Source organism: Phaethon lepturus, unplaced genomic scaffold (genome assembly GCF_000687285.1).
Source record: "Phaethon lepturus isolate BGI_N335 unplaced genomic scaffold, ASM68728v1 scaffold26128, whole genome shotgun sequence".
Lineage (NCBI taxonomy): Eukaryota > Metazoa > Chordata > Aves > Phaethontiformes > Phaethontidae > Phaethon > Phaethon lepturus.
The window spans coordinates 1-26,130 of NW_010560182.1; the positions used below are offsets into that span (position 1 = coordinate 1).

At 41.8% G+C, this 26,130-nt stretch overlaps 1 protein-coding gene across 1 annotated transcript in view; it reads left to right on the forward strand.

The window, feature by feature from the left end:
• Positions 1–2,630: 2,630 nt before the first annotated feature.
• Positions 2,631–26,130, forward strand: part of SASH1 (SAM and SH3 domain containing 1) — a 29,203-nt gene continuing 5,703 nt past the window's right edge. Inside the window, 12 exon segments of the mRNA XM_010293599.1 lie at positions 2,631–2,645; positions 4,112–4,244; positions 8,349–8,695; positions 12,441–12,491; positions 12,493–12,573; positions 13,122–13,193; positions 15,608–15,751; positions 17,915–18,050; positions 19,053–19,222; positions 20,350–20,559; positions 21,206–21,356; positions 23,602–23,715. Of these exon segments, the coding sequence (XP_010291901.1) occupies positions 2,631–2,645; positions 4,112–4,244; positions 8,349–8,695; positions 12,441–12,491; positions 12,493–12,573; positions 13,122–13,193; positions 15,608–15,751; positions 17,915–18,050; positions 19,053–19,222; positions 20,350–20,559; positions 21,206–21,356; positions 23,602–23,715 (1,624 nt within the window).

Here is a 26,130-nt window from a genome sequence, read left to right on the forward strand (position 1 = left end):
TCTCTTTAAAGCAAGCGCGACTTTTGTGCGTTGGCTTGGCCAATTTGTTATGGTTTAAGGCTGCGGAGCCAGCTGTCTGCAATCTGATGTAATGTTGCCCTGGAAACCAGAAATGAAACACTTAAGCATTCACCACAGAATTACTACATACAGCATTAGCCAAAATAATTAAAAGTTGAGCCATATGGGCTTTCGGATGGAAAAATTTGGAGCAGAGGAGATGGAAGTTAAGTTGTTCCTATTTACAGTACTGCAAATCTGTTTGTTTTCCCCTCGGAGCACCAGGAGAGGCCTGCTCCGGCAGCGTGCGGGGGGACGGGGAGATGGAGGGGCCCCGGCTGTTTTACTGGTGCACTGACGACGCTGAGGCTTGGCCAAACAGGATGGCTGTGTGCCGGGGACCGGGGGGCATTGGTGAAGAGAGGGGTACAGCACGGCCTCTTCCCGTGCTGGGGAGCCTCCGGCCTAGCCTCTGGCAGACACATCGTTCCCCCTTCAACAGACTACGTCTACCCTTTTGCAGTGCTGCAGCGTACTGAAATGCTTGTTACGGGAGGAGAGAGGGCGAGAGCGGGGCTGGCAGCTGGCTGCGTCAAAGCCCTGTGCCAAGGTCTGGCCGCCAGAGCTGTCCAGGAAGCCATTTGCCCGGCCCACGATGTGTTGGGGAGATTGGGGTGATTTTCCCATCTGAAGTCAGGGACAGCCACCAAAAAAAGCAGTTCTGTCACCATGGAAGTGGGGAGGGTAGAGTGGGTCGGGGAAGTCAAAGCGTTGAAGTTCAATGATTTCCAAATATGTCGCTTACAGCCGGAATGCTTTGCATTTCTGTTTTCTGTTTAATATTAGCCATAAAAGAAAACATTGCTTCAGCTGGAAAATTAAGCTCTGTTTCCCATATGCCAAAATGGAAACTTTTGATAATTTCAAGGCCTTTTTTAAAAAAACTGTTTCAAAAAGAGGAAGTGAATCAAAAGTAACCCTTTTTCAAAACGGTTTCATTTTCAAGGAATCGGCATTATTTGACAAGAAAGTTTCCTGAGCAGCACCCCTGATGTAGTCACCGATGTTTTTAGGCCTTTCTGCATAAACTTATTAGCCATCCTTTTCCTTTACAGAAGATTTTCCATGCCACGTGCTACTAGGAAATAGGCTGCTGGAGGGGGACTGACTTTGTTTTTAGTCATTACCCGGTGGCTCCTGTTGTTAGGCACGAGCTGTTCTTGCCTCTCTCGGCTGAGCACCAGTGCTAGGAAGGGTCTGTTGTGGCCTATGGAGGACCCCAGCTCAAAGGGTGCCGGCAGTCCTGAGGCAGCGGGGAAAACCAGCTGGCACTTGATTACAGTGGGACTCTACTTATTTTGAAGTGTGGTGGGGAACCCCTGTACCATCCACTCAGGTTTGACGTCAGTGCCTTGCACTGAGGCTATTTTGGCGCTTGCTTTCGCGGTGGTAGTTGTGAATGCAAATGTCAGACATTGTAAAAGCTTTTGTTGTCGTTGCTGAGTCTTCATAACCCTGAGAGGGACAGTTCTTCATCGGATACAGTGGTGCAAAAGTAGGACTAGTTGTTTATTCTTTGATAATATCCTGGGTGGGAGGACAAGGTACGAGCCATTCTCTAAGTCTTACAGAGCTCACCGTTTCACAAACGGTCTTACAAACCAGGGGTGTACGAAAAGTAATGAAGGGAAGCAATGACTTACAGTAGTTGCATTTAAAATAAACGTATCTTGAGTGGAGAGTATGCATGATGGTTGCTTGCCAGGATGCACTTAATGGCCTAAGAAGTCTTTACTGAACTTCTTGATTACAGTCAATAATCCATTCATCATCTTATCTAAATATGTCTGTCTTGTTGTTTGACATGTCACTAAGTTGTCCCAGCCATAATCTCTGAATTAATGCTCATCTTGCTGCTTAATTTATCTTGATACAAACAAGTCTGGTACTCCTATTCACAGCCCTTATTTTTCTTGAAGAAAGATTATTCATTACCTAGCCATCCTGTGCCCATAGTAAATGCATTCCTGTGGCTCTCGGGTGGCAGAATGGCAGTTCCTACTGCCATATGTGGCCTGTTTGGTATTCCTTCTTGGTTTGGAGTAGCACAAAGTTTGTGGGAAGTAGGTAATTGACAGTGCCCTTGCAGAAAGTGGCTGAAGTTTTGCTCTGGTGTGGTTCTGCTGGCCTTGTGAGGTGCATGCCTGCGAGGCAGGCTTTCAGAGCTGCCCTGGCTCCTTCAGGCACTGTTTGTGCCTTTGAAAGTGTACCCATGCAACTGCTAATTGGTGTCCTGCCCCATGGCATCTACCATTGTTACCACATCCTGATATTTAAGTGCCTTAGAAAAGCAGAAAGTGTTTTTATATTTGGCCTGTCTTTTATTCAGCCCTCCAGATAAGTAGACAGCATTTTTGCTGGGAAAGAGGAGAGGATGGCGTGCTTTTTTTTTTTGTTGTTTTGGTCTGCATTTGTTGGGGATTTTTGGTTTTTTAAAAGTTTAATTAAGGAGAAGGAGAAAGAGAAAAAAGGATGAGCATGCTGTGGAAACCCAGATAACTGTGCCAACAGGAAGTTGCATCAAGGTTTTTAGAGCTGACCATTAGGAATGCAGCTAATTGGCTGGCACCATGGGTGAAAACAAAGTAAGGTATGCAATCCACACCCGACTCCAGCTGAGGTCTGTGCCGCATGCAGGAATGTGCAGTGATGCAAGGTGCCAGTGGCCAAGTCAGAGTCCTGCCACCCTTCCCTTCCCTTCCCTTCCCTTCCCTTCCCTTCCCTTCCCTTCCCTTCCCTTCCCTTCCCTTCCCTTCCTGAACTGATTAAAACAGAGGAAGTAGCACATTGAACGTTGGAGCTGGCTCGAAAATCGAAGTCGTCTTCTCGTTCACAAGGAATGGATTGTTTCAGCTTGTTGTGTCACTGCTGCTGCAGAGAGGGGAATTTTTTTTTGTCTCTGTAATGTTTGATACTTGAGGGAAAACAGCTGGAACTGAGCATACTGGATCAGATGCAAAACGAAACGGGATGCTGGGGAATATGGACTGCACTGTATATCTGAAAAGGTCAGAGTTTTCCCTTGGTCAGTGCTGGAGGAATGCTGTGTCCGTCTTAATTCCAGCCTTGAGACTTCCCTTCCCTTCCCCCCACTGCCTTCCACATTCTGAACTGATTAAAACAGAGGAAGTAGCACATTGAACGTTGGAGCTGGCTCGAAAATCGAAGTCGTCTTCTCGTTCACAAGGAATGGATTGTTTCAGCTTGTTGTGTCACTGCTGCTGCAGAGAGGGGAATTTTTTTTTGTCTCTGTAATGTTTGATACTTGAGGGAAAACAGCTGGAACTGAGCATACTGGATCAGATGCAAAACGAAACGGGATGCTGGGGAATATGGACTGCACTGTATATCTGAAAAGGTCAGAGTTTTCCCTTGGTCAGTGCTGGAGGAATGCTGTGTCCGTCTTAATTCCAGCCTTGAGAGCCTTCAGGAGGAGTGTAGGGAGCAGGGAGGAGGAAAAGAATATTTTGTAGCTGTGGCAGTTCGTGAGCAAGGCAGATGAGGTCTCCTCCTTCCTTTTCCTTCCCAACCCTTTCTTGTGCTGCTGGTTTTGATTTTCTGGGAAGAGTGGGGGGGAGGGGGGGAAGAGAAGTCGTCAATGACAGAGCTTCAGTGTGGAGGAGCTGTTTATAACCAGGTTTAAACAGCAACTTCTGAGATGCCAGACAGACCAGTGACTGACCCAAACCACAGGAGCATAACTGGTATGGTAAGAAGAGCCCTGGGAAAGAGCCCTGCGTGAAACGTACTGAGAGAGGACGTGGAAGTAGTTATTACACAATGCATGGGAAGAAAGACAAGGGCAGGAATGATACGTTGCACAGATTTAGAAATCAAAATGGTATGTCATGCTTTCAGAAAAGGAAAAAAAAAAAAAGAAAAAAGAAAACCCTCAGTAATTTAAATGTTTCTGTCTGACCTCGGCTGAAAATACAACACCAGTTACAGAGCTGCATTGACACAGCGCAGCAGATGAGCTGGGTTAACTTGACTTGAAGGAGCAAGCCGTGGAACTACTATTTTATTAATACTCCCTTTGTTTCTTTGCCAGTCAAGAGAACAATCCGATGATGAAACAGAGGAGTCGGTGAAGTTTAAGAGGTTGCACAAGCTGGTGAATTCTACTCGCAGAGTCAGGAAGAAACTCATAAGAGTGGAAGAAATGAAAAAACCCAGCACAGAAGGTAAAAAAGCAATGTGCATATGGTTAAAACTGCATGTGTGAATACATGTTTCTGTTGAGAGGGGACAGAAAGTGGACGGCTGAGGGAGGGAGGGATGGAGTGTTCTTAAGGGATGGTGGGAAAGACTGCCTTGTCTATGGTGCATGCCTGACCCAAGTAATTGCATTTAGAGACCATGGAAGGAGAAGAGTGACAGCCTAGGATGTGGTTACTCTGATCTCTTGGTATCCCTAGAGCAGCACTGGAGAGCCCCTCATTAAGAGATTAGAATTTGGCTTATGTTTTATGCCCTGTGCTGGGAAGGGAATGAGACTAGGAGCAATCTGAGCCGGCTGCCCCACAGGCTCAGCAAGGAGGTAAGCAGAGCCACCACCGCGTTGCTCCCTCCTCTGAGGCCGGGGACAGCATGCAGGTGAAGCTCTCGCTAGTTTTAGGAGGGTAGCAGCTGGTTGGTGGTGCAGTTGCACCACATGGCATCATACTGTGGCAGAAGTACAGAAACTCTATCAGACATTCTTGTGGGATAGTGACTGCCTCATGTAATATTAACTCCTACTTCTAGGGGAGCCTGCTTGCAGTTTGGCTCCTGAATGAGCCCTGCTGCCAAGAGAGGGGGAAGGAAGGGAGGAGGAGGAGGAGGGTGGGGAAATGGGAAGCAAGACTACAGCCCCTGGGAACGCCATGCTGCAAAATTAACTCCGGATGACCTGTATGCGCGTGTGAGCAGGCAGATTAATGGAGCCCGAGCCTCAGCAGCCTCTCTGCAGAGCCCTGCTTGAGTCCTCACTGGAACTGCGGGCACCCCTCTATGTTAGTGGCCTTCCCAGCATCGTATGCTGATTCCCCTCAGCTTTGCAGTGAGCTGAGACATGTCGTGATTCCTTCCTAGTGCATTTAAAGAGAATGTGTGCATCATCTTGGGTATGTGGCAGGAAGCTGTTGGCAGATTTATGATGTAGCCTGCCTCTCTCCTGTGTGATGATGGTGTTACTGCTGCACGTGAAAGGCACGGCCAGTCTAGAGCTCTGGACCAGGCAGCTGTCTTGGTCTGAAAAGGTTTTGTCACCTCATAGGGTGAGCATAAAGCAAGGTTACCTTGGAAGAAGCAGCATGGTGTATGAGAAGGGGCAAACAAAGCAGCGCTATTTTATCGCTGCTCTGGGGAAAGAAGGACCCCAGAGAGGCCTGTCCTACCCCCTCCCTCCCTCCCTATGGGCCTGGGAAACACTGCAGGCAGCAATCAGCCAGAGGCTCCAGGGGTGGGAGCAGCTGCAGGAGCAGGCAGCCCAGGGGCTGCTGGGCGTGCAGACACCTTCCTGCAGTTTGACCAGACTTTCTCTTCAGCACATTAACTGTCTGGTTTGCTCTCTATTACCTCTCTTACAGCACTTCACCTCCTTATTTCCTTTTCTCGTTCAGTCTTTCACTTTAAGTGTCCCAGTTCCTTCCAGGTTTTTTCTTCCACGGTGTTCCACCCCTGCCGCCCCCTCCCCCAAAAAATCACTGAATTAATAATTGTCTCAAAAAAAAAACTTGCTGTGCTTCCTTCTTTCTCCATCTCCTGCCTGTCTTCTCTGTTTTAACTCCAAGCTTTTCTAAATAAGCTGTAACTCTGAGTTTGTACTTTATCTAGCATTTATCTAGTGCTTTATCTAGCACTCTGGGGTTCCTCTGTAGATTGGCTCTGGGAACACTCTGTAGCAAAAACAATTATTGCTAAATAACAACATGGATTATTTCCACATAACTTCTACATAAGTAGAAGACCCCTTAAGTAGCCAAGTCTACATTAGGAGTAGGTATCTATGGCTTTTCTTTCAGTAAATTCTTACCACAGCCAAGTTCTTATGTGGCAAATTAAAAGTGCTTCAGATGTGCTGTCCATCCCCATATCTCATAATGGAGGTCTATATTCCTGTTTGAATATGTCAGAGGGCTCTGCAAGACCACAAAAAATACTTTGGTCGGCTTTGGGGATTGCTCTCTGGCCTTCCAAGTTACCTGCAGTTGACTGGATCGGTTCTTGAGCTGTTTGCTGCTGTTATTTGAGTCCGTGTTACGAATGTGAAGTAATGTGAAATGCTAGGTGGCTAGGTTTTGGGGAGTTGGCTATAAAGTTTGATTGAGTAACATCAGTAAAATTTCAATAGATTCATCAGTGTTCAACAGCCTTTAACAAAGTGTGAGAGTAGTCTTGGTTTGAAATCTGATGTGCAGTTCCCCAGAAGAAAGATTCGTCATAATCTTCCTCAAAAATTTCTTCACAAAGAACAACTTTGCTAACTTTCCCTTATACATTCCTGTAGTTTTTAAAGAAAGGGACACTAGTCCCAGATCCTTCTCCCACATTTCCGCTACTGACTGTTATCACACTAAATATACATCTGGATGATCTGATACTCACTAGAATGTGCCAATGTCTGCATCTTGCTGTGTTTTGTGTTAGTGAGCTAAATAACTGAAGCTTCCTAATTCCTGGGCACCATTCTTATATAGCATTTAAAAACAAATCACATCTACATCTGTGTCATTATGGCTTTGTGTCATGGACTCACTCCAAATAACATCTGTTACAGTGTTGACACACAATGCATATTTTACAAGCTGTTTAAAAACATATTTACTCAGTGGACTAAAATTGTTTATCAGCACATATTCAGTCCCAGGAGAATGTCTATTTTCTGTTCAAATTGAGAAGTAGAGGGGAAAAAGAGCAAGTGGGACAGTCCAGTGAAAGTGCTGTCAAAATCAGACTCCGATCTGCAAACCTACCCCAGAGAAGTTCTCAAGAGTGCGTGTTGTGTGTCAGATGTGATCCACTATCCCTTCACTGGCACAGTGAGTTTTATCTTGTTAAAATAGCGTCTTAGGCTTCAGCAAATACATGTCAAATACATTTTGCAAACAGAGTGAATGGAAGGTGAGACAGGAAGCCTGTACAGGGCAACGAATCTTCTTTCATCTTGAAATGTGTCCCCTGTTATTGAATGAGTGGGTTTAGTAAATCATAGGTATTTTGGTAATGGTTCAAATTTATCTCTGCTGTAAGACTGTAGAAGCAATAAAAGATGAAGGCAATGTGGGTCAGGAAAGAAATTTATTTTGGCAAGAAATAAATACAGTCACATCTCTGTGTGTGTTTCTGATACCTGCGAATGCTGTGAAATTTGTCAGGCAGGACTGAGGAGGGTGTGTACTCTTGTTTGACTCTTCCCTTGTTACTGCATCTAATATCTGAGCCTATACTTTTCTCGGAAGAAAACACCTGGGAAAAGTTTCTTAAATGATAAATGTGAAAAGGAATTGCAATTTCAGGTCCTTTATTTCCTCCACTCCGAAAAGGAGACCTGGCTGTTTGCCCATCTCAGTACTTGCACTGCAGAAAGTCTTCTTCCCTTTCTGTGAAATATGTATTTAGTAAAAACCAAGTGTTTCTGTCATTACCAGGACACTGTTGAAATTGGCACACCCGCAATTTGACCTACTTTTTTTTCCTTTGCATCTGTTTAAGTAAATTCTCTGTGATTAAAATTGGTGCCTCTTCATGCATCAAGAACGCAAAACTTTTAATTTCATCCTAGAGCTCAGCTCCATAACTTTCTGGGAAAAACACTGCTTTTTTGCAGCAGCAGCAGCACTGGCTATTGGAAAACTGGACTTGAGAGCTACTTGTTTGGTTTTGAATATGTGGGTATACTGCTGACCTGTTGTAATCTCACTAGAGCTGAGCATCATATGCAAGTATCAGAAGGAAAACATGAGAAGCTGATCCCAGTTCCTGCTTTTAAGCGGTTCTTAGTGAGAGCATCTGTGGTCTAACTTAGCTGCAGATGAAAGAGAGAGGCTTAAAATAACAATGAATTTACTTACAGGATGCTGTCGTCTGTCTATTGTTAGCTCATCCCAGAGCTCTGACTTCACGAATGGTAGGAACTGCTTCAGATTTATCCACTCACAAATACATTCTGGACTGCTTATATCAGGAAGAGTTTTCTTCCATTTTAAGTGGGTGATATCTTAAATAAATACAATGAGGCTCTACAGGGAAACATCTTGGAGAATTATGAACGATGACACGCTTTGTGCTGCTTTTGTCCTCTATAGGTGTGGAAGAGCACTCACTTGACAACTCTCCTATACTGGACGACAGATCAGCACTTTACTCTGGAGTTCACAAGAAGCAATTCTACTTTGACGGTTCCTGCGAAAAGCAGCCAGAGGACGACTCGGACTCACTTACTACTTCTCCTTCATCCAGCAGTCTTGATACGTGGGGAGCTAACCGGAAGCTGGTGAAGACCTTCAGCAAAACTGATAGCCGTGGCCTTATCAAGCCTCCCAAGAAACTCGGGACATTTTTCTCTTACCCAGAAGAGGAGAAGACCCAGAAAGTTTGCCGCTCCTTGACAGATGGGGAAATGAAGAAGAGCCTTGGCTCACTGAGCCATGGGGTAAGTACAGAAAGCATTTGCTTTTATGACAGCAACAGGCACAAGCACCACCTTCTGGTGTCCCTGGAGGAGATTCAGAGTGTAAGGAAGCAGATCCGATTGAAGAAAATGGATACTAACTATTCCTGTTCCAGAGCTTTTCTTTGCCAGCGCCCTGCTAGGAAAGGAGCATCCCCCGCAACTTGCGATCTACAATTACTGCGGCACAAAACGAAAGGGGGTGGAGGTTGTGGTTTCCCAAACAGAAGGCTACGAGGGCGCACTTCTGTCAGCGAGTTCAATATTACCTATGTGGTGGAGAGAAGCCTGTACAGTCACCTCAACCTCTCACAGCTGGTGCGTCCCGTTACTGACAGGACCCTGAGCAAGGCCGACAAGCAGGACCTGAGGAGATGCCTGCTGGAGGAGGATGAGGAGGCCAAGAGGAAGTGGGCTGCCACAGTGGATCGCTGTACTAAAAGGGTTCTCTTGAGAATCCACCAAAAGTCTGTGAGTCAAAGAATTGCCATGAAGGTGGTCTTCCAGTTTCTGTGAGGTTGCAGTCAACACTTCTTCTGCTTTATATACTTTTAACTAAAATTCAGTGCTTCTCCTTTCCTTGCAGTTAGAAACTCTTAAGCACTATAATTCAGCTGTAAGAGTTCTTCAGAGGGAAGAGTTTGATATAATCCTATCAGACAAGAGTTTTGTTGAGTCTGCAGTTTCTATGTGTATAGAATAACTCAATAAGAGAGAGAAAATACAACAAAATGCTGCTTTTTAAATTCATCTAGCGCAGAAATTGAGATCACTGATGAATAGAGGAGCTTTGAGATGCTATAAAAATGTTTTTTGTGATGCTTTGGAAGTTGGTATTCTCTTAAAGGCATACTGAGAGATGAACAACATTTTCAGAGGATTAGAGCATCCTTAGTCAGCTGTGCTCTGTTTCTCTCCTGCTCTCTGTCGTTGCCTCATATTGGCCTTCTGCTTCTCAATTTGCATCTCATCAATTCACCTACCCAGCTCAGTATTCTCCGTTACACACACAAGCTGCAGAAAGGCAGGGAGTTTTACATTATGTAGACACTGCCCTCTTGCTTGCTGCTCACCACCACCAGAAGTGCCCCTTCTGCTCTGTCCCTGGCCAATGCTCCTTTCTAGCATGGGGTGAAGGTGGCACCTTCCCTCAGAGCGTTGTGGAAAGGGAACAAGGGGTGGCCAAAAAAGGAAATTGTGCTGTACAATGGCAAATTAAGTGATTTGAGCACCCCAGAGAGATTCAAAGCTGCTTCCAGATTATATGACCCAGTTTTGACAGTTCCCTTAAACACGATACTGAGTTTCCTAGGAACTTGCCTTTGGGGCCAGCCAGATCTCGAAAGCAGAACCAACTAGTCTGTTGTCTAGTTGAGAATGTAGGTACGTTCCCTACTTCAGTAAGTGGAAACAGCAGTGCACACATAACATTAAGCAAGATATTCCAGTGAACAATACGGTAGAAACAGCTCTTCCTCTTGAACTACAGATTTTATTTTGAGACATCTCAGCTTCATTTCTTCAGGTGTGAGGTATTCTCGGTATAAGAGTCACAGCTTTGTTCTCCCTGAATAACCTGTGGGACGTGACCAGGCCTTCATGGTTCACTTTTTGCTCTTTGGCCAGAAAACATTTTTTTCCTGCCCAATACCATGAATGTTCTCTCTTGGCTGCTTCAGTATTTCTTCTGCATTGACTGCTTGCCCTGCCACTCAGAAGGTACTGTTTATTTGCACAGACATTATATTCAAAACACATTGTTTTCCCATAAGGATGTTACAATTATAAGAGAAACCTTACTTGTCCTTCTCTGGGTTGAACAATAGGGGTGTCTCAGGAAGAGAGCATACTTGTATGTGCTAGAGATGTCCCATAATTAAAAATACTCTCTAAAACTGTCTTTGTAAATACACATGACAGAAACAAGCTTTTCAGTTCTTCTAATAAGTAATCTCGCTATAGTAATTTCATTATGAAAACCATCTGGACGATTTGCTTATTCACAGAGATACAAATAGAGAAGAAATGTTTTGTTGTTGTTGAGGAACTCTTCAGTCAGCTGCTCCTCTAGCCTCATTTGAATGGGATAAATGGTGGAGACTTGCTGCTCTTACTAGCTTTTTCAACACACTTCTTCCTGAAACTGAAAAAAGCTGGCAAGCTTCAACTGATGCCACTCCTCCTTCCTAGAAACTCTTAATGTTTGTTTGCTGCAACCTCAGGGAAATTGCAATGCCTATGTATTCAGTGGAATTGGTCACTCTGTCTTGCCTTGCCATTCATTTTTGTCATTTATATTTGTTTCAGTGACCTGGACATGCATGAAATTTTCAAATTGCATCAGTTTTTTCTTTTCTCCCAAAATGATAATACTTTTGATTGCATGGCCATTCCATTGAATATCCCTCTCCTCATCCACAGACCTTTTGTTTGGTACAGTATTGCCAGGGTTGCTACTGGAATCTGAAGGCAGACATTAAATGTATGGGGAGGTCCATAATGAAACAATAAGCATCCTTGATATGGTACCTTTATTCAGAAGTTTTCAACGAATAGACATTTTGCTTTGTGAGAAGACTGCTTTAGGAGGAGCTCTGGCTGGTTTAACAGACAAGTTTACTCAGAGCAGTTGCAGATGTCCTCACTTCGTTGTTGGGATTACCATACGCTGTAGGATTAGTTACAATGGACTCTTCACAGAAGGATGACATTACTCATAGTTAAACCTGCTGTGCTTTAAAAACTGATCTTATTACTTGTGGTTGGTCTCAAATGCTTTCCAAAAACAATTTTTAAAAGCTATGCCATAGTCACATTGCTTTACACTTAAAAAAATTCTACATCACAACACTTTTTAATGTGTAGGGCCTAGACAGAGCTGGCTTTGAGTTCTAGTAGAGTTGTGGTGAGTACAAAAACTGTTATCCAAGCACTGTAGGTACACAGCACCCCACATAAAAACTAGAGAAAGAAAACTTTTTAAAAGCTATTAATATGTATGGTGATTAGCAGTGAACAGGGCAGGAAGACTGTTTACTCTAATAGAACTAATTGATACAATTTTTTATTAATAGGCACAGTTTATAGAGCTTGCTTCTTCCTAATAGAGTGTCAAAGCAGACTGAGTTCTCAGGCGGTGAGTTTTCACTGACTCCCAAGTACACACTCATGGTACTGATGGGACAATCCTTTGTAGGTCTGATCTGATGTTTAGCTGAGTCTTAAGGTGTCTTTGAAGTTACTCTGTTGGGTAGTTCAGGCCCTAAGAACTTAGGGTTTGCAAGTCGTTGGTCATCTGCCTCCTGTTTATCTCAACTCTAACTCTGAAGACAATACTTCTAACAGACAATCTGCCTGTCTCGCAACACTCACTCAGAGGCCAGAGTTGAAGTTGTGCAAGTAAATTGTAACTGTCATGACTGCGTTTCCCTGGATTGCCCTGTGAGATCTAGCAGCACCAGGTAATTGAGTACTGTGCAGCTGGTTGTTCAGTGGCCAAATAAAAAGTCAAAGGTTTTACCTTTTGGGTTACAAAGCAAAAGCTGGATTCTCTGTGAGCCCCCTAAGTGTCTGGTCTTTTTTCAAGTCATACCAAAGCTTTAGCAGAGAGTCATATGCTGCAGTTAAACAATGGTTGGCTGTGGAAATGCAACTGTACTGTGTTTGGTTGCCCTCTGCTCTTGGGAGGGAAGCAGTGTCGTAGTGCTGATTTTCTTTTTTTGTTCAGGATGATTATGATAAACTGCATCTGTGCATTCAGCCAAAACTAAGTCGCTGCACTAGGTGATTGTGGCACCGTAAACATAGCATACTTTCTCCCTTAAGTAGCAGAGCTGCCACGTATTACCACAGGTGTGATGGTAAATACCGAGTGTGGAATTAGGGCTTGCTGAGTCTGTGGGGACACAATGCTTATGGATAGCTGGGCTGGTTTTTAGCTCCTCTTACCAAGGGCTTGCCCTAGAAGGCCTCTAGTGTTTCCCTGTATTTCAGGGGAAATGGAGTCTGTGCAGCTATTCCCAGAAGGTAGGTGCTCTGTTTCAGTGCTACTGTGGACTTACTTATGAAGGCAGATGGGATTGCTGAGGTGGAGTTGTGAGCGCCCTGGAAAACTTGATACATAAGATAACAGCTTCCTTAGACCAAAAAGTCAAAAAGAAGAGTAGGCAATAGATGACTCAACAGCAGCAGACCTTAGGCCAAGGAGTTGTCTGTGGAAAAGACAAATGACTCAAATTGCTTTATAGCAATGATCAAGATTTCTTGATTTGTAATCTCCCATCCTTTTGTTTGTTTGTTTCCATTTTTGCAGACATTTGTGTTTTCACTGGTGTTCTCCAAATCACAGATATTTTGAGTGAGCTCATCATTATGATAGAACTGTATTCGTCCTTTTTTTTTTTTGCAGAGAACCTGTAGCTTTGGAGGATTTGACTTGACAAATCGTTCCCTTCATATTGGAAATAGTTCTGACCAAATGGTGAGTTTAAGACAAGGCGCAGACTTGAAATAGCACAAAATGAAATGCGCAGTAGAGTTGTTCTAGACTGAAGTGTAATTTAGGTCTGTAATAACAGTTTGGGGATCCAAGAAAGCAGAGTATCTTCGTTAACCTCAAATTTCCTTAGCTTTGAGAATAACATACCCACCCATATCCATGTGTGTATAAGTATTTATATGCCATATATGTAAAGAGGCAGGAACAAGTGATCAAAGCACAGACCTGGGGGCACATCTGTGGGCTGTTCTTATGTCTGACTTCCTCGGAGCATCACCCCAGGCAAAACATATGATTACTATACTTTCTTGGTAAAAATATTTATTGTTCAGAATGATGAGGCAAACTTTTATTCGCTGAAGAACTGCAAGTTATTTGGGTGGAAGTCATTATGTAAGAGATTTATTATTTGTTTTCTCATTGTATCTAAGAGCTCTGGAGTAGACCAGAATCCCATTGTGCTAGATGCTATGCAATTGATCTCAGAGCTCTTTGTGTTTAAAAAAAAAAAAAACCAAAACACCTCCCCTGAGTATTAATTCCATTTTATGTTACTCATGTTGACCCCAGTGTTACTGTTGGTCAGCCTGCAGCCAAAAATAACGGAACAGAAATGAGCCAGAACATTATATCAAATGAAATTGCCAACATATTTTTTCCTTTTGCCCATATATGTTTTTCTTTTCTCTTTCAACATGGGATCTGATAATTTCTCTGTTCACTTAAGTCTAAATTGTGAAACATTTTATATGCCAGCATTATATTATTTTTTATGTCATCTGGGTTTTTTGGGGGTTGTTTTTCTGATTTTTTTTTTTTTTAACATCATAAATTACCCCTAAATTGGCCAAAACTGTGGGTGGTTATTTTATTGATCAATTTTCAACTCAGTCAAAAAGTTAACTTCCAAACTTACAGTGTTTATCTTTAAACATAGATACTTTGGTATATTTTGTTCAGATTGGTTTTGATGTAGGAAAATGTGAAATCTAGATGTTATGTTTTTCCCTACTAGCATCAGTAGTGGGAGAGATGCAGTGTGCTAGAATAATGTATGCAGATCGAGGTTTTTGTCTTGAAAACATTTAACTCCATTAAGTGGAAATTTTTTTCCAAAAAGATAAGGCAAAGAGCTATCCTTAATTTCTGCTAAAAGACCGGAAGTTACCAAAGAAGTTGTAATCACAAACGACTTGTAAACGAAAAAATACAGAATTGTCCAAAATGAAGTATCAGCTGAATTTCAGAGAAACTTTTTGCGAGAACATTAATAAAGTAGCAAACATACATAAATTCAGAAAAAAAGATAAATCTTTTATTTAGAATATAGTGTACACTTATTTTGGGGTTTGTTGTCTTACGTACCTAAATTCTCCTCAGACAGATTATTGAACCAAGTCAGAGACCAAACACAGTAGTCACTCTTATTTGGTCAAACAGTTTTTGGTCCTTTTTCTGTTGTGTTTTTTGATGCACCCTTGCCAACGGAGGGTGCTAATAGTAGCTCTAATAGAGCTGCTATGTTGTGGTTCCTGACACACTGTAGAATGAAAGACCGTGTTTAACGTGCTGCCTGGACAATCTGAATAAGGGCCTCATGAGTCATACAATTAAGTCTGGCAAAATTGTAGCTGATCCATGTTAATTCTTTGTGTGTGCTTGCGGCATAAGTAAATGCCAGGTATCTTAAGCTGGTTTAGAAAAGGTTAAATGCATTCAAAGCAGCTGGCCTTTGTCATCCACTATATATGGACCAGCTAATTTAGTTTGGCAGTAACCTGTTGGGTGTCATAAGAATAGCTGTGCAAGTGTAACCTACCATGGTTGATGGATTTAGTAGCTTTTTTGTGTGTGGTTTTTTTTATAAACAATCGACAGTAAAACCACAGAGGCAGTCATCAAGAGAGGTTAGCTGACTGCCTGTCTGACGATAAAAAGTAAATTTGGGTAGCTAAATGTAGGTATCCATATATATACGCACACAGATACATGCTTGGCTAGGATCTCAGAGATACCTTTACTCCTGTTAAACTGTATGTAGTAAACTGTAGACCAACGTGAGCCACAGCTACTGTTGCAGGAGGGCTTAGCCTGAAACCGTGGAGTTTCCTGTCAGGTCACATACTTGCCTGAAACTCAGGGGATAAAGGTATACTAACAGACCCCAGCACATCTACACACAGTACCTGCAGAAGAGGTTACAAATCAGGTCTTAGGAGTAAGGTACAGTGGACTGCTGCAGTGGTTTACACAGGGTCTCAACAGTGAATTTAGAGCGGTAAACAGGACACCATACTGCCATCCTGTGTCTGCCTGGATACCTCTGCAGTGACTGCTGGCTGAGGAAAAAAACAGCTCTTGTATTTTATAGGCTTAAACCCCATTTTATTTTGCAGGGCAAAGAAGGAGACTTTGTTTATAAAGAAGTGATCAAATCACCCTCTGCCTCCCGTATATCTCTGGGCAAAAAAGTGAAGTCTGTAAAAGAAACCATGAAGAAAAGGATGTCTAAAAAATATAGCAGCTCTCTGTCCGAGCAGGTATGTAAGGTTTGCAGTAGAATCCACTTAATAGTGTAGAAGTGATAATCAGTATTGATTCCCATGCTTCAAGGCATCTCTGAAGAAATTTCTAACAAGACTATGTAGTGTGGCTTATTGCTATGTTCTTATAAAATCCCTCACTGTGAAATGGCTTCCTATAGATGCCAAACCATGAAAATGCATTTTCAGATTTTCATTCAAGTAGCTCATCAGCAGAAGCCTGTAGTTGATAGCATTACCCATCTTGCTTTATATTTCCATTTCTTTATCTATCATCATTATTTATTAAGGGAACCAATCTGTGACACAAGGTCACAGTAATATATTTAATCTGCAATTTATACCTTGGTTTAAATTCCCAGCATAACTTCACGGTTCCTCTCTGCTATTACAGATCTTTTCTCCATCATAGCTTGCCCTCTCCAGTAGCCCATTAAAACAGATGCACAATGTAGTCAGAAAGCAGCATCCCACAGAAGATTTTCATATTATTCTTTCATTACAGATTTTTATAGCTTATTCTTAAAGGCAGACCTGAAGTGCATTAGTTGTAAATTAGGCTTTGAATTTCAGTGGCCTAGGAACAATTGCTGTCTTTTCCCTTTTGGTATTCTTTGGGTTCCTTGCTTTGGTGCAGTGTCAAAAATCCTTCAGCATTTGTTGAAAACCAATCTTACCAATTGAAATGTGCAAGTAGTGGCTTAGAAAGCCACCGGGAAAGCAGAGCTCTCTCTGGCAAACGGCCGCCCCCGAGTGGCCTCGTACCGGCAGCTGGATCACTGGGGATGCTTGTGGCCATAGAGGAAGGGAGTCATGCCCCACCAGATCTGCCTTCTGGTATTAATGCAAAACATTAGTGCCTGTAAAGGGAGCATTTCGTAACATTCAAAATAACAGCCCCGAACTGCAGAATCTGGAGACAGCATAGAGGGGCAGAAACATGACCAGTTATATGCAATGCTTTGTAACATTAGAATCCCTTTCTGTAGGACTATTAGCCATACTTACTCATAACCAGGGGCAGTGCTACAGTTGCAGTTATTTAATTTAAATTTACAATTACAACATTTTAAGATCTAACATGATTTGAAATTGGTAAGAAGATGCTTTGGTGTCTGACTGGCCTTAACAGTGTCCCTCTGCAAAGTCTGCCTAAGAAAGGGATACTGAGAAATGGGTTTACAGTGAGTTAGCAATGGTTCTGCTCTCTAGCCTTCTCCAAGATTCACTTGACCTCTGAAGTAATATGCTGGGATGACTTTTTTTTCTGATGATTCTGCAGCATGCAAATAATAGCTTTCATCTAAAATTTTTATGACCACACATCTCCACAAAAACTTTTCTTGTATGCAAGTTACAGTTCTTTTGTGTTCGAACTTCTTGGCACAGTTCTTTTAGAATATTTATATCTTTCTGGCATCATGACTCAAACTATGTGCCGGTAACTCTTTCTGCATTCAAAAAAACAAGCAAAAGCTATTCTGGCCACAAGTATCTGTGCTGCTTTTCTTTAACTGTGCTTCACGGAGGCTGACAGAATTTCAATTTAGTAAAGGCCCTTTTTGATTTTCTGTAATGCTTGACTGAATGAAAAGAGAAATTGACTCACCTACTGCACATGTAGCAAAATCTTTTTATATCTATGTGTTTATGTTTATGAGTATTTATACTATGCATAGGCTGCGTTTTCTGGTTAATTCTTTTTTTCTTCAGGGTAAATGAGACAAGGTGTCAACAACTCACTGCAAAAATAATGTACATTGCTGTGTTTCTCGCTTGCATTGTCTGATTTGTTTGTATTCATCTTTGTACAAAATCCTGATTCAGAAAGCTGAATTTGATGTTAGGTGTTTTGCAAGTACTGCTGGCAAAAACGTAATTGTGTCATTAAAACCTTTGAATTGGCAGTTTTGTGTAATGTTTCTTTCTACTTACTAGCTTTTTCAGACTGGAATATTTGCTCCTGTCCCCACTATCATGCCTAATAAAGTGAAGTTTCTGCCACAGCTGACTACCACTAAATAAGTAGATAAACATAGAAGGTTTCATCCTGTCTGGTAAAGAGCAGGAAAACAGAATATCTTTCCTTGGAGATGAACGAGCAGCTCCTGTCAGTGCCTGTGTTTGTTTACCAAACTGAAATCGTTCAATCCCTTCCAGGAGTCCAGCCCTGGGGTCATGCCAGGTTCTCCACAGTCACCACCACCAGACACTGACTCCCTGGACAAACCCAAGCTGAAAGCTGGTGGCTCAGTAGAGAGCCTGAGGAGCTCCTTAAGCGGTCAGAGCTCAATGAGTAAGTTCGGTTGTAATTGCGTTGCTCCATTTCTGTGGCTTCAGGGAGCAGAGATCTCCCCAGTAAGCAGAATCAGAGAATGTCAAAGCAGAAGCAGTGGTTAAAAAGTAGAAAGGCTGATAGGTTAGTCATTAAGGGCTTACAAAGAACTGTAAGCTCTTTGGTGCAGAGATGATCTTTTTTGCTTTGTGTTTATACAGAGCCCTGAAAAAGTGAAATCCTGCTTTCTGGCTGGGTCCTGCTATTATAAGACAAATGAGTGGAGTGAGAATTACAATCCTTGGCCAGTAATCTTTACACTAGATTTCTCCTGGGCACTCCTGATGAGGCTTTCCACCCCATCTCCAGAGAGACCTTGAGGTTCTCTCATTAACTATTTAGAGGAGGAGTGTTTAAAACCTCTCTGGTTAAGACTGTGTCTACACAAAACAGAGCTTAAGTAGGACACACATGGTCTGAACTTGCTTCACTAGGAGGTACTGACCGGTAGAAACCACAAATGTATCGGGGGGAAAAAACTGAAGAGAGAGCTCAATTTTTGAATAACTGAAAGTCTATTCTGAAAACCATCTGCTGCTTTTTTATTTTTTTAATAACCATACAAATTGTTGTCATAAAACCAAATTTCTAGACCTGAGGGGGATTCTGGAACCCTCATGCAGGATTCAGAACTTACTTTCCTCACACCACTATGCTTTTTTTGTAGGCAAAACTTCCCAGAAAAACGACATCTCCTGTAATGCACTATAGATGAGACACTACTTAAACAGCTTCTCAGTTAAATATTGAGGGGCTGAATTTGGGAAAAGAGGAGTACAAAGTAGATTAATTAACTCTCCCATCACATGTGTATGTTAGAAATAGCGGCATTTAAGGACTTTTAATTTTGATTAGCATGTTTTGTAGAAAGAAGACACATTTTCTGTCTTGCCTTTGTTTCTGAAGTTTTTTCACAAAGAGATTCTTTTTTGTGGACTGATAGATACTGTGTCTCTCACACAGGTGGTCAGACAGTGAGCACAACAGATTCCTCAACCAGCAACAGGGAGAGTGTGAAATCAGAAGATGGTGATGATGAAGAGCCTCCTTACAGAGGACCTTTTTGTGGAAGAGCCAGGGTTCACACAGATTTTACTCCAAGTCCTTATGATACAGACTCTCTGAAGCTCAAGGTACTAGCTATATCTGTTTTTAAGGGGTCAAACATTTATTTTGGCAAAATTCTTAACTAAGAGGTCTTTGCAAGAACTATATAATTCTTAGTCTTTTAATGCATTTACATGTGTTTTTTGAAGCCCTTTAACCTGTCTTATTTTGATACATTTAAGATTTGCCTGAATTATAGCAAAATGTTACAGAATGCAAGTAAATATTAGTATTTCTCCACATCCAGGGAAAGCCACTTGTGTCTTTAGTTTCTGGAAAAATAAAAATGTGCCACAAATTAATTTCCATTTTGCAAGGATTTTGCTTGAAAAATTGGAAAAATACTTTGTCTGCCACAATGAATTAATCCATCAATGGAAAAATTTTCAAAGTCCTTGGAAGAAATGTGGATGCGCCTACACATAGTGTCTCTTTAAAGGCATTTCAGTTAGTATAACTTGTTTTGAGCTAATATTGAGTTACTTCGCTGACTGTGAGCTGTCACCCCCCCCCTTTAATTTTTCTGGATATCAGCTTTTACTAGTTTTAGTTGTGCCTTATTTGATCCAAACTATCTGACTCATCACATCCATTACTTAAAATTGCGAGGGCAGCTAATTCCTATTAAAGCAGATGTACATAAGGTAATCTCTTTAAGGATACAAAAACAGTTGTGTGTCCATTTCTTTGTTAGGGTCAGGAGCACATTAGGAAAAGCAACAGTGTTGCATGCTTCCTTCTGCATACACCTCCTTTCCTCAGGAGATGTGATGTGAAATTGTGTCCATATACACTGAGCATGTTCTTATTTGCACCAATTTCAGGTAGTTGCACAGCTTGGAGACATTTGTACGAAACAGCAGTGATGCACTACTGGGGTGTAAGCAGCTTCGTGAATCTGGACAGTTGGGGTCCATTCCAGGTTCTGTTGTCGACCTGCTCAGTGGTGTTAGGCATGTCACTTAATTCCTTTTTCTTCCATTTGTAAAACAAGTATAATCAGATATTTTTTCTAGAGCTGTGGTTAACCTTTTGAAAACTAAAGAGTGTTGTCCATTCTGTGTACAGGAAAATCTAAGAGAACGTGGGTGTGTTTGCTTGAATATCCATTGGAAAGCATGCCTAAATGGCTTCTTGCTTCTTTGGTCTGCAGAAAGGTGACATCATTGATATAATCAGCAAACCCCCCATGGGCACTTGGATGGGCCTGTTGAACAACAAAGTTGGCACTTTCAAATTTATCTATGTGGACGTGTTAAATGAAGAGGAAGAGAAGCCAAAGCGGCCCACCAGGAGACGCCGGAAAAGCAGACCACCCCAGCCCAAGTCAGTTGAGGATCTCTTGGATCGCATCAACTTAAAGGTTCAAATTCTGTCTTTCTGTTTACCCTTCAGTTTTGCTTGTGGGAAGGGAGGCACACCTTTGGAGTTGTTAGTTTTGAAAGCTTCACACCAGATTCATAATCCCATTTAGCAAAATCAGGTCTTAGCTGCAGAGTGTAAACATGTGGGACCATGCAGAACTGCCTGTCAGGCTTGATGGAAGTGCTGCAGGCTGTAAGTTGTATGCACGTGGAGACAGTAAATCATTGCATAGTGTGACTGCTAGCTAACACACTTCAAAAGCAAGCAAAAATGTAAAGTAACAATAGTTACCCTGTCTTTAAAGAGGAATCTCTTCCACATTTCTGTTCAGAAGAGCTAGGGATAAACTGGTGTGGCTGTCATTCACTCTTTGTACTTCTCCCTTCATACAGACCTGTGCCATACTGTGTTTCTGGGTAGCATGCTACCCAGGCCATTTAATAAATGCTGAGCAATGTTTATGCAAGCTATAATCCTATAATTGTGCTGTTATACAGTGGTTTGCGTTTGTGAAGATACTGCTTTTTTTGCTTGTTGTGAAAATCTCTTTTAGTATCTTTATTGACAAATTAAGTTGAATAACTATGTTGTCTTACAGCTGCTCTTTTTTTTGTTTGTTTGTTTTTTCTTTCTCATTTATGTAGGAGCACATGCCTACTTTTCTGTTCAATGGTTATGAAGATCTGGATACCTTTAAGCTTTTAGAAGAAGAAGATTTGGATGAACTGAACATCCGAGATCCTGAGCACAGAGCTGTTCTCCTCACAGCAGTGGAACTTCTACAGGAATATGATAGTACGTGGGATGTTTGAGGTTTTCAGTTTTACTAGAGCTCTGCCAACAACCTAGTGAATCCCTTAAAGCGGAAAACTGGTTCCAGGATTTTGATCTTCCCCCCGCCCCCCACCCCAATCTAGTTATTTCCAGGGTAGTCCTGTGTAACAACATGTAGATTTTTGAGGATTGACTTAAGACTTGTATTTGTTCTGCCAGGATTCTTCATTCATGTAAGCCCTGCTACGGCTACGCAACTTATTCAAGTGATGTTAAGTGTACAACCCTACCCTTTAGAATACTGATGTTCTGGAATAAATCTGGAGATAACCTACTCAAAATAAGAAGCTGAGGAAAAAAAGAAACTTCTAGACTAGAGAGAAGAGATTGAGGTTATCAAGGGTAAGAAAAAGATCAAAGCTCAGAGAGCTGTGGAGAAGTGTAATGTGAATTAAACTTTCTCTTATTTTACCTCCACATGCATATGATTCTTGGACTGTGACCTGCAAGATTGTACAGGTAGCTTCAGGTTGTACACATGACAACACAGCAATTTTCAAAGGGAGAGAATATATCAGTCCAGTGCAAAGAGTGAAAGACAGTGACCCAACTATCTAAGGTGCAAGCAGTGCAATTCTGCCTGTTGTATAGATGGTCTCAGGCAAATGGTTGCAAAAATGAGGGAAAGCGGAGTAATCCGTGTCAGTCAAATTGGATGGCGTCTTTGCCACAGAGGGGGAAGCAGGGCTGTACCGTCCATGCAGTAGTCATGGTAGAATCACGGCAGAGAGAATCATGTGAAAAGCAAGTGTGGCTTGAGACACGAACTTAGATGTGCTCAATACCTAGTTGCAGCAACCTAAGACAGTACTGAATTTCCCCTTTGTTCCCAAGTGTCAGCAGAAGTTTAGTATCCCACCGAGCAGAATCGGTGAAATGGATTGTGTGAGGGCATTCTCAGCTGCTTCTGTGCAAAATCCATGTTTTAGCTTAAACTGCCATAGCAGCAATTTAAACAGCTGCTTATTAAGTGGGCAATGCTTAATTCTGTTATAGAAAGATGTGTGGCTAGTATTTCTAAACAGTGCTGTTTGGCTTGAGCTTTCACTGACATGTAGCTTTCTTGTTCATGTCATTTCCCAAAGAGGCATCCACACTTTCTCCGCCCTCCTCTACCCCCCAATAAAACTGCAGTTGCAGAATTAGATTCTTTTCACTTATATCAGAGGAGCTTTTCATCACCTAATACGAGCTTCTCTTCATTATTTGCAGACCTATTTAGAATGCTTACTTCCATGAAGTAATAATTTTTTTTAGGGACCTTCAATTTTGGTTTGAAAACTTGAAGAACTATGTGATGTGGTGGTTGGAAAGTATAAATGCCAGCTCCAAGTCAGGGTGATGAGGAGAAAGAGAAGTGGGGACCAGACAGCTGGAACCTGGGAAGGGCAACAGCACTTAGTTCCACCCCATAATTACTTTTCATGTGCTGAGAATAGGAATCGGAATAGGCATTTCTGACATTTTATTGCAGGAAAAAAAAACACAGCATAAACTGTGTCCTTGCATCTTGAAGTTGTTTTTCTATATATTCAGCTCTAGATTTAGTTTCTTTACAAAATATGATTTCTGACCAAACATTCTGGGTAAGTTCCTGGAATCCAGCCTGTGCAGCCTGGGTGAACCACACTTGAGCATTGGCTCTTTGCACAGACCAAGGAAGGAATTTTTACCGCTAGTCCCCTCCCTTGTCCTTTCCCCCGTCGTTGGGGGACAGAATCTAACTTTTCCAGACCCACTTCTGATCCTTCCTCTTGGTCCCTTCTGGAAAGTAGGTCAGGGTTAGGATTTTATGCTTTTTTACTTGATTTGGTTCTTTTCAGTGCTTTCTGCATTTGTTTTGGATGTTGGGGTTTCTTTAAGTCTTAGAACTTTGACACCATCATTTTAAATAAATTCTGATGGTTGCAAGTTGCAGGACTTGGTCCCAAGGCAGCTGAGGCACACACGCAGTCCATTCTACTTTCATTACATGCCCACATGGCTCCCTCATATTCGTGCTGAGTCTGTTGCTTAATCCTTTACCAAACAAGATGAATGTTTCCAACATTTGTGATGGCTAATGCTCACTAATGCTCACTCTTTTATAAAGTGATCTGATACAATTCATACAATAGGGAAGATAATGGTGTTGGAAATGGGAGGTTGAGAAGTTCAGGCGGCTTTTCTGTTTGCTTGTTTTTGACTGTATTCTTGCATCCTCTAGGTAACAGCGACCAGTCAGGATCTCAGGAGAAACTTCTTATTGAAGGCCAAGGCCTAACTGGATGCTCTCCTCGGGATTCTGGCTGCTACGAAAGCAGTGAAAACCTGGAGAATGGTAATGGTTACAGTAATGAGCCTTATAGTCCCTGCAGCCTTTTTTCAGTAGATAACTTCGTATACTTTCTGCTCCTGTTCCTAGCTAACACAGCTACTTCATACTTGACTTTTTCCTTTGCTCTGACTGCCTCTTCCCCTCTTGACTCGAGCCATTGGTTTTCATTGCTACTATTTCTAATTTATTTATTTGCATTGATAGGAAACAGATCACATTTCACAAATCATTTTTATTTAGTGGTCCTAAGGCAACAGGCACTCTCACTGCCATTCCCAGCCTTCTCCACTCCCTATCATATTCTCATGCAGCCATGCCTCATGAGGCTTGCGCTACTTACACCCAACAGCCCGTGTCTAAGGGACCACTGGCAGTGGAGAAGTCACTGAATGCCACTGAGATTAGGACAATTTCTTCTAAACCCATGCAAAAACTGTTTAGAAAAAATTGGGCCATCTTTTTGTGTTTGCTGAGGTTGCATGTTGCATTCTCCTCTGACTGGAAGCCAGTTGCAGAGATTTAGGACTTTTTAGTGTATGAACACTAGCAAGTTAAATTAATTGAGAAGTTGTCAAGGAAATAAACTATGAAAAAGAATGCTTATGATATCAATTCCCATTACCTTGTCTTTCATCAGTGAAAGGTGAGGCATTGAAAAATTACTAAGACACATGATAATAAAGGTTACTCTGTTCTGAAGAAATCAGGTGGTTATGCTGACTGAGCGTGCTTTACTTGAGGGATGGTGTAAACTTGTCATTAGGAATGAAATATTAAAATAGATTAAATCGGTTTGACTTTGGCATTATGACTGCAAACATTTGAGCCATGGCTTGGCCTCAGACTGCCTGGCTTCATTGCTAGCATCCAGTATAAACAGGAAACCAAAAACAGAATAAATAGAGATACTCTATGCCCCTTGTAGTGGCTGTTCTTCCAATTTAAAATACGAGCTTAAGACCTTTTTCTTAGTATGTGCATTTTCTGTCAGCCTGCCACTCAGAAATAACCGTTTATTGAAGAAATTGCTATTTGCTTCGAAGCTGAATGCCTGAAATCTGCAATATCCTGAATTCCTGAAAGTGGAGAGTATTTTGTTCTTGAATATGAATCTTCGTACAGTAGGCATGCTGGAATATAATCATAGCTAAATATATGGCATATGTGACAATTTTCTTTCCTTTTTATCTTTAAGTGCCATTGTAATCATAGCTGTAGCACTGAAGCTAAATTGCTCCCTGTACATTTTCCTTATTTTAACAACGTAATAAAATCTTTAGAAAGCAATTGTCATTGCCTGTCTGCTTTAATACTTACCATCACATTTAACATATATTTCTATCTGAGTTTTGCAGAATGTAAAGTACCACTGATGATTTTTTTTATTGCTTTTCGTGTATACCTTGCTGCATTTCTGCATCATTTTTGTTCACAAATGCATTTAGTGCTTGTTTTGAAAACCATTATGAAAATAACATTTGGTATGGGATTCATTCAGAGATTTTGTCAAGGCTGGTTAATCTGAAATGTGCTCCACCTTCTTTGCAAATGTCATGCACCGTAGTTGTTTATATGCATATTGTTTTCAAAATACATTGGATTCTCATCTGTAAAAATAAGGACAGTCATTTGTCTAGTATAAACATCATAATGTGCAGATCAGCAATAATAAACTGTACTTAATAAAGGGGAACTGCATTCTGAGAAACTGGTCTTCAGATTTTTCTGGGGAATGATTATGCATAATATTTTGATGACTAGTATAGTGTCCTGTTTTGGGCTGATACTGGACGTTTTGGCATCAGTTCAAGATTTCAGAGCTGCTCTTACATTTTGGCTAGAAAATTGTTTTCTACGTACTATGGCAGTGGTTTGTAAGTACCTCTCAGGGTCCCACTGCAGAAATACTTTGGTATTCTCATAGGTATTCACAACATACTTAGAGCAGCATTGTGATTTTGCTCCAATTTACGGAAAGCGAGGAACATACAGCTTGTGACTATTCAGTGTTAGACAGGAAGAACGTAAGAGCAGAAAGCAACCATCCATGATCAGACTATTAGTCCATATAGTGCAGTCCTTGGTTTGAAACAAGGCAGAGAGATCAAACTCTTCTTTAGACTTCTGACAACGGTGCAGTTACTGGGCTTGTTTTGTGTGCAGGCGTCATCTGTCTGAGATGCATTGGAAACCGTATCGGAAATGAAGTTCTCACAGGACTGGCCAAAAGCAGATAGCTAGAGAACAGTATAGGAACTGAGCAAGCATATTTGATGCTTTCCCAGGGAACTCTTGGGGAATGACTCTTTTAAGGACATAAGGATTTCAAAAATTGGGTACTGTTTCCTGGCATTCATCCATTTCCCTGAAACTGTTTCTCTTTATGACTATCCCCAGTCTTCCTTACAACCTCCATAC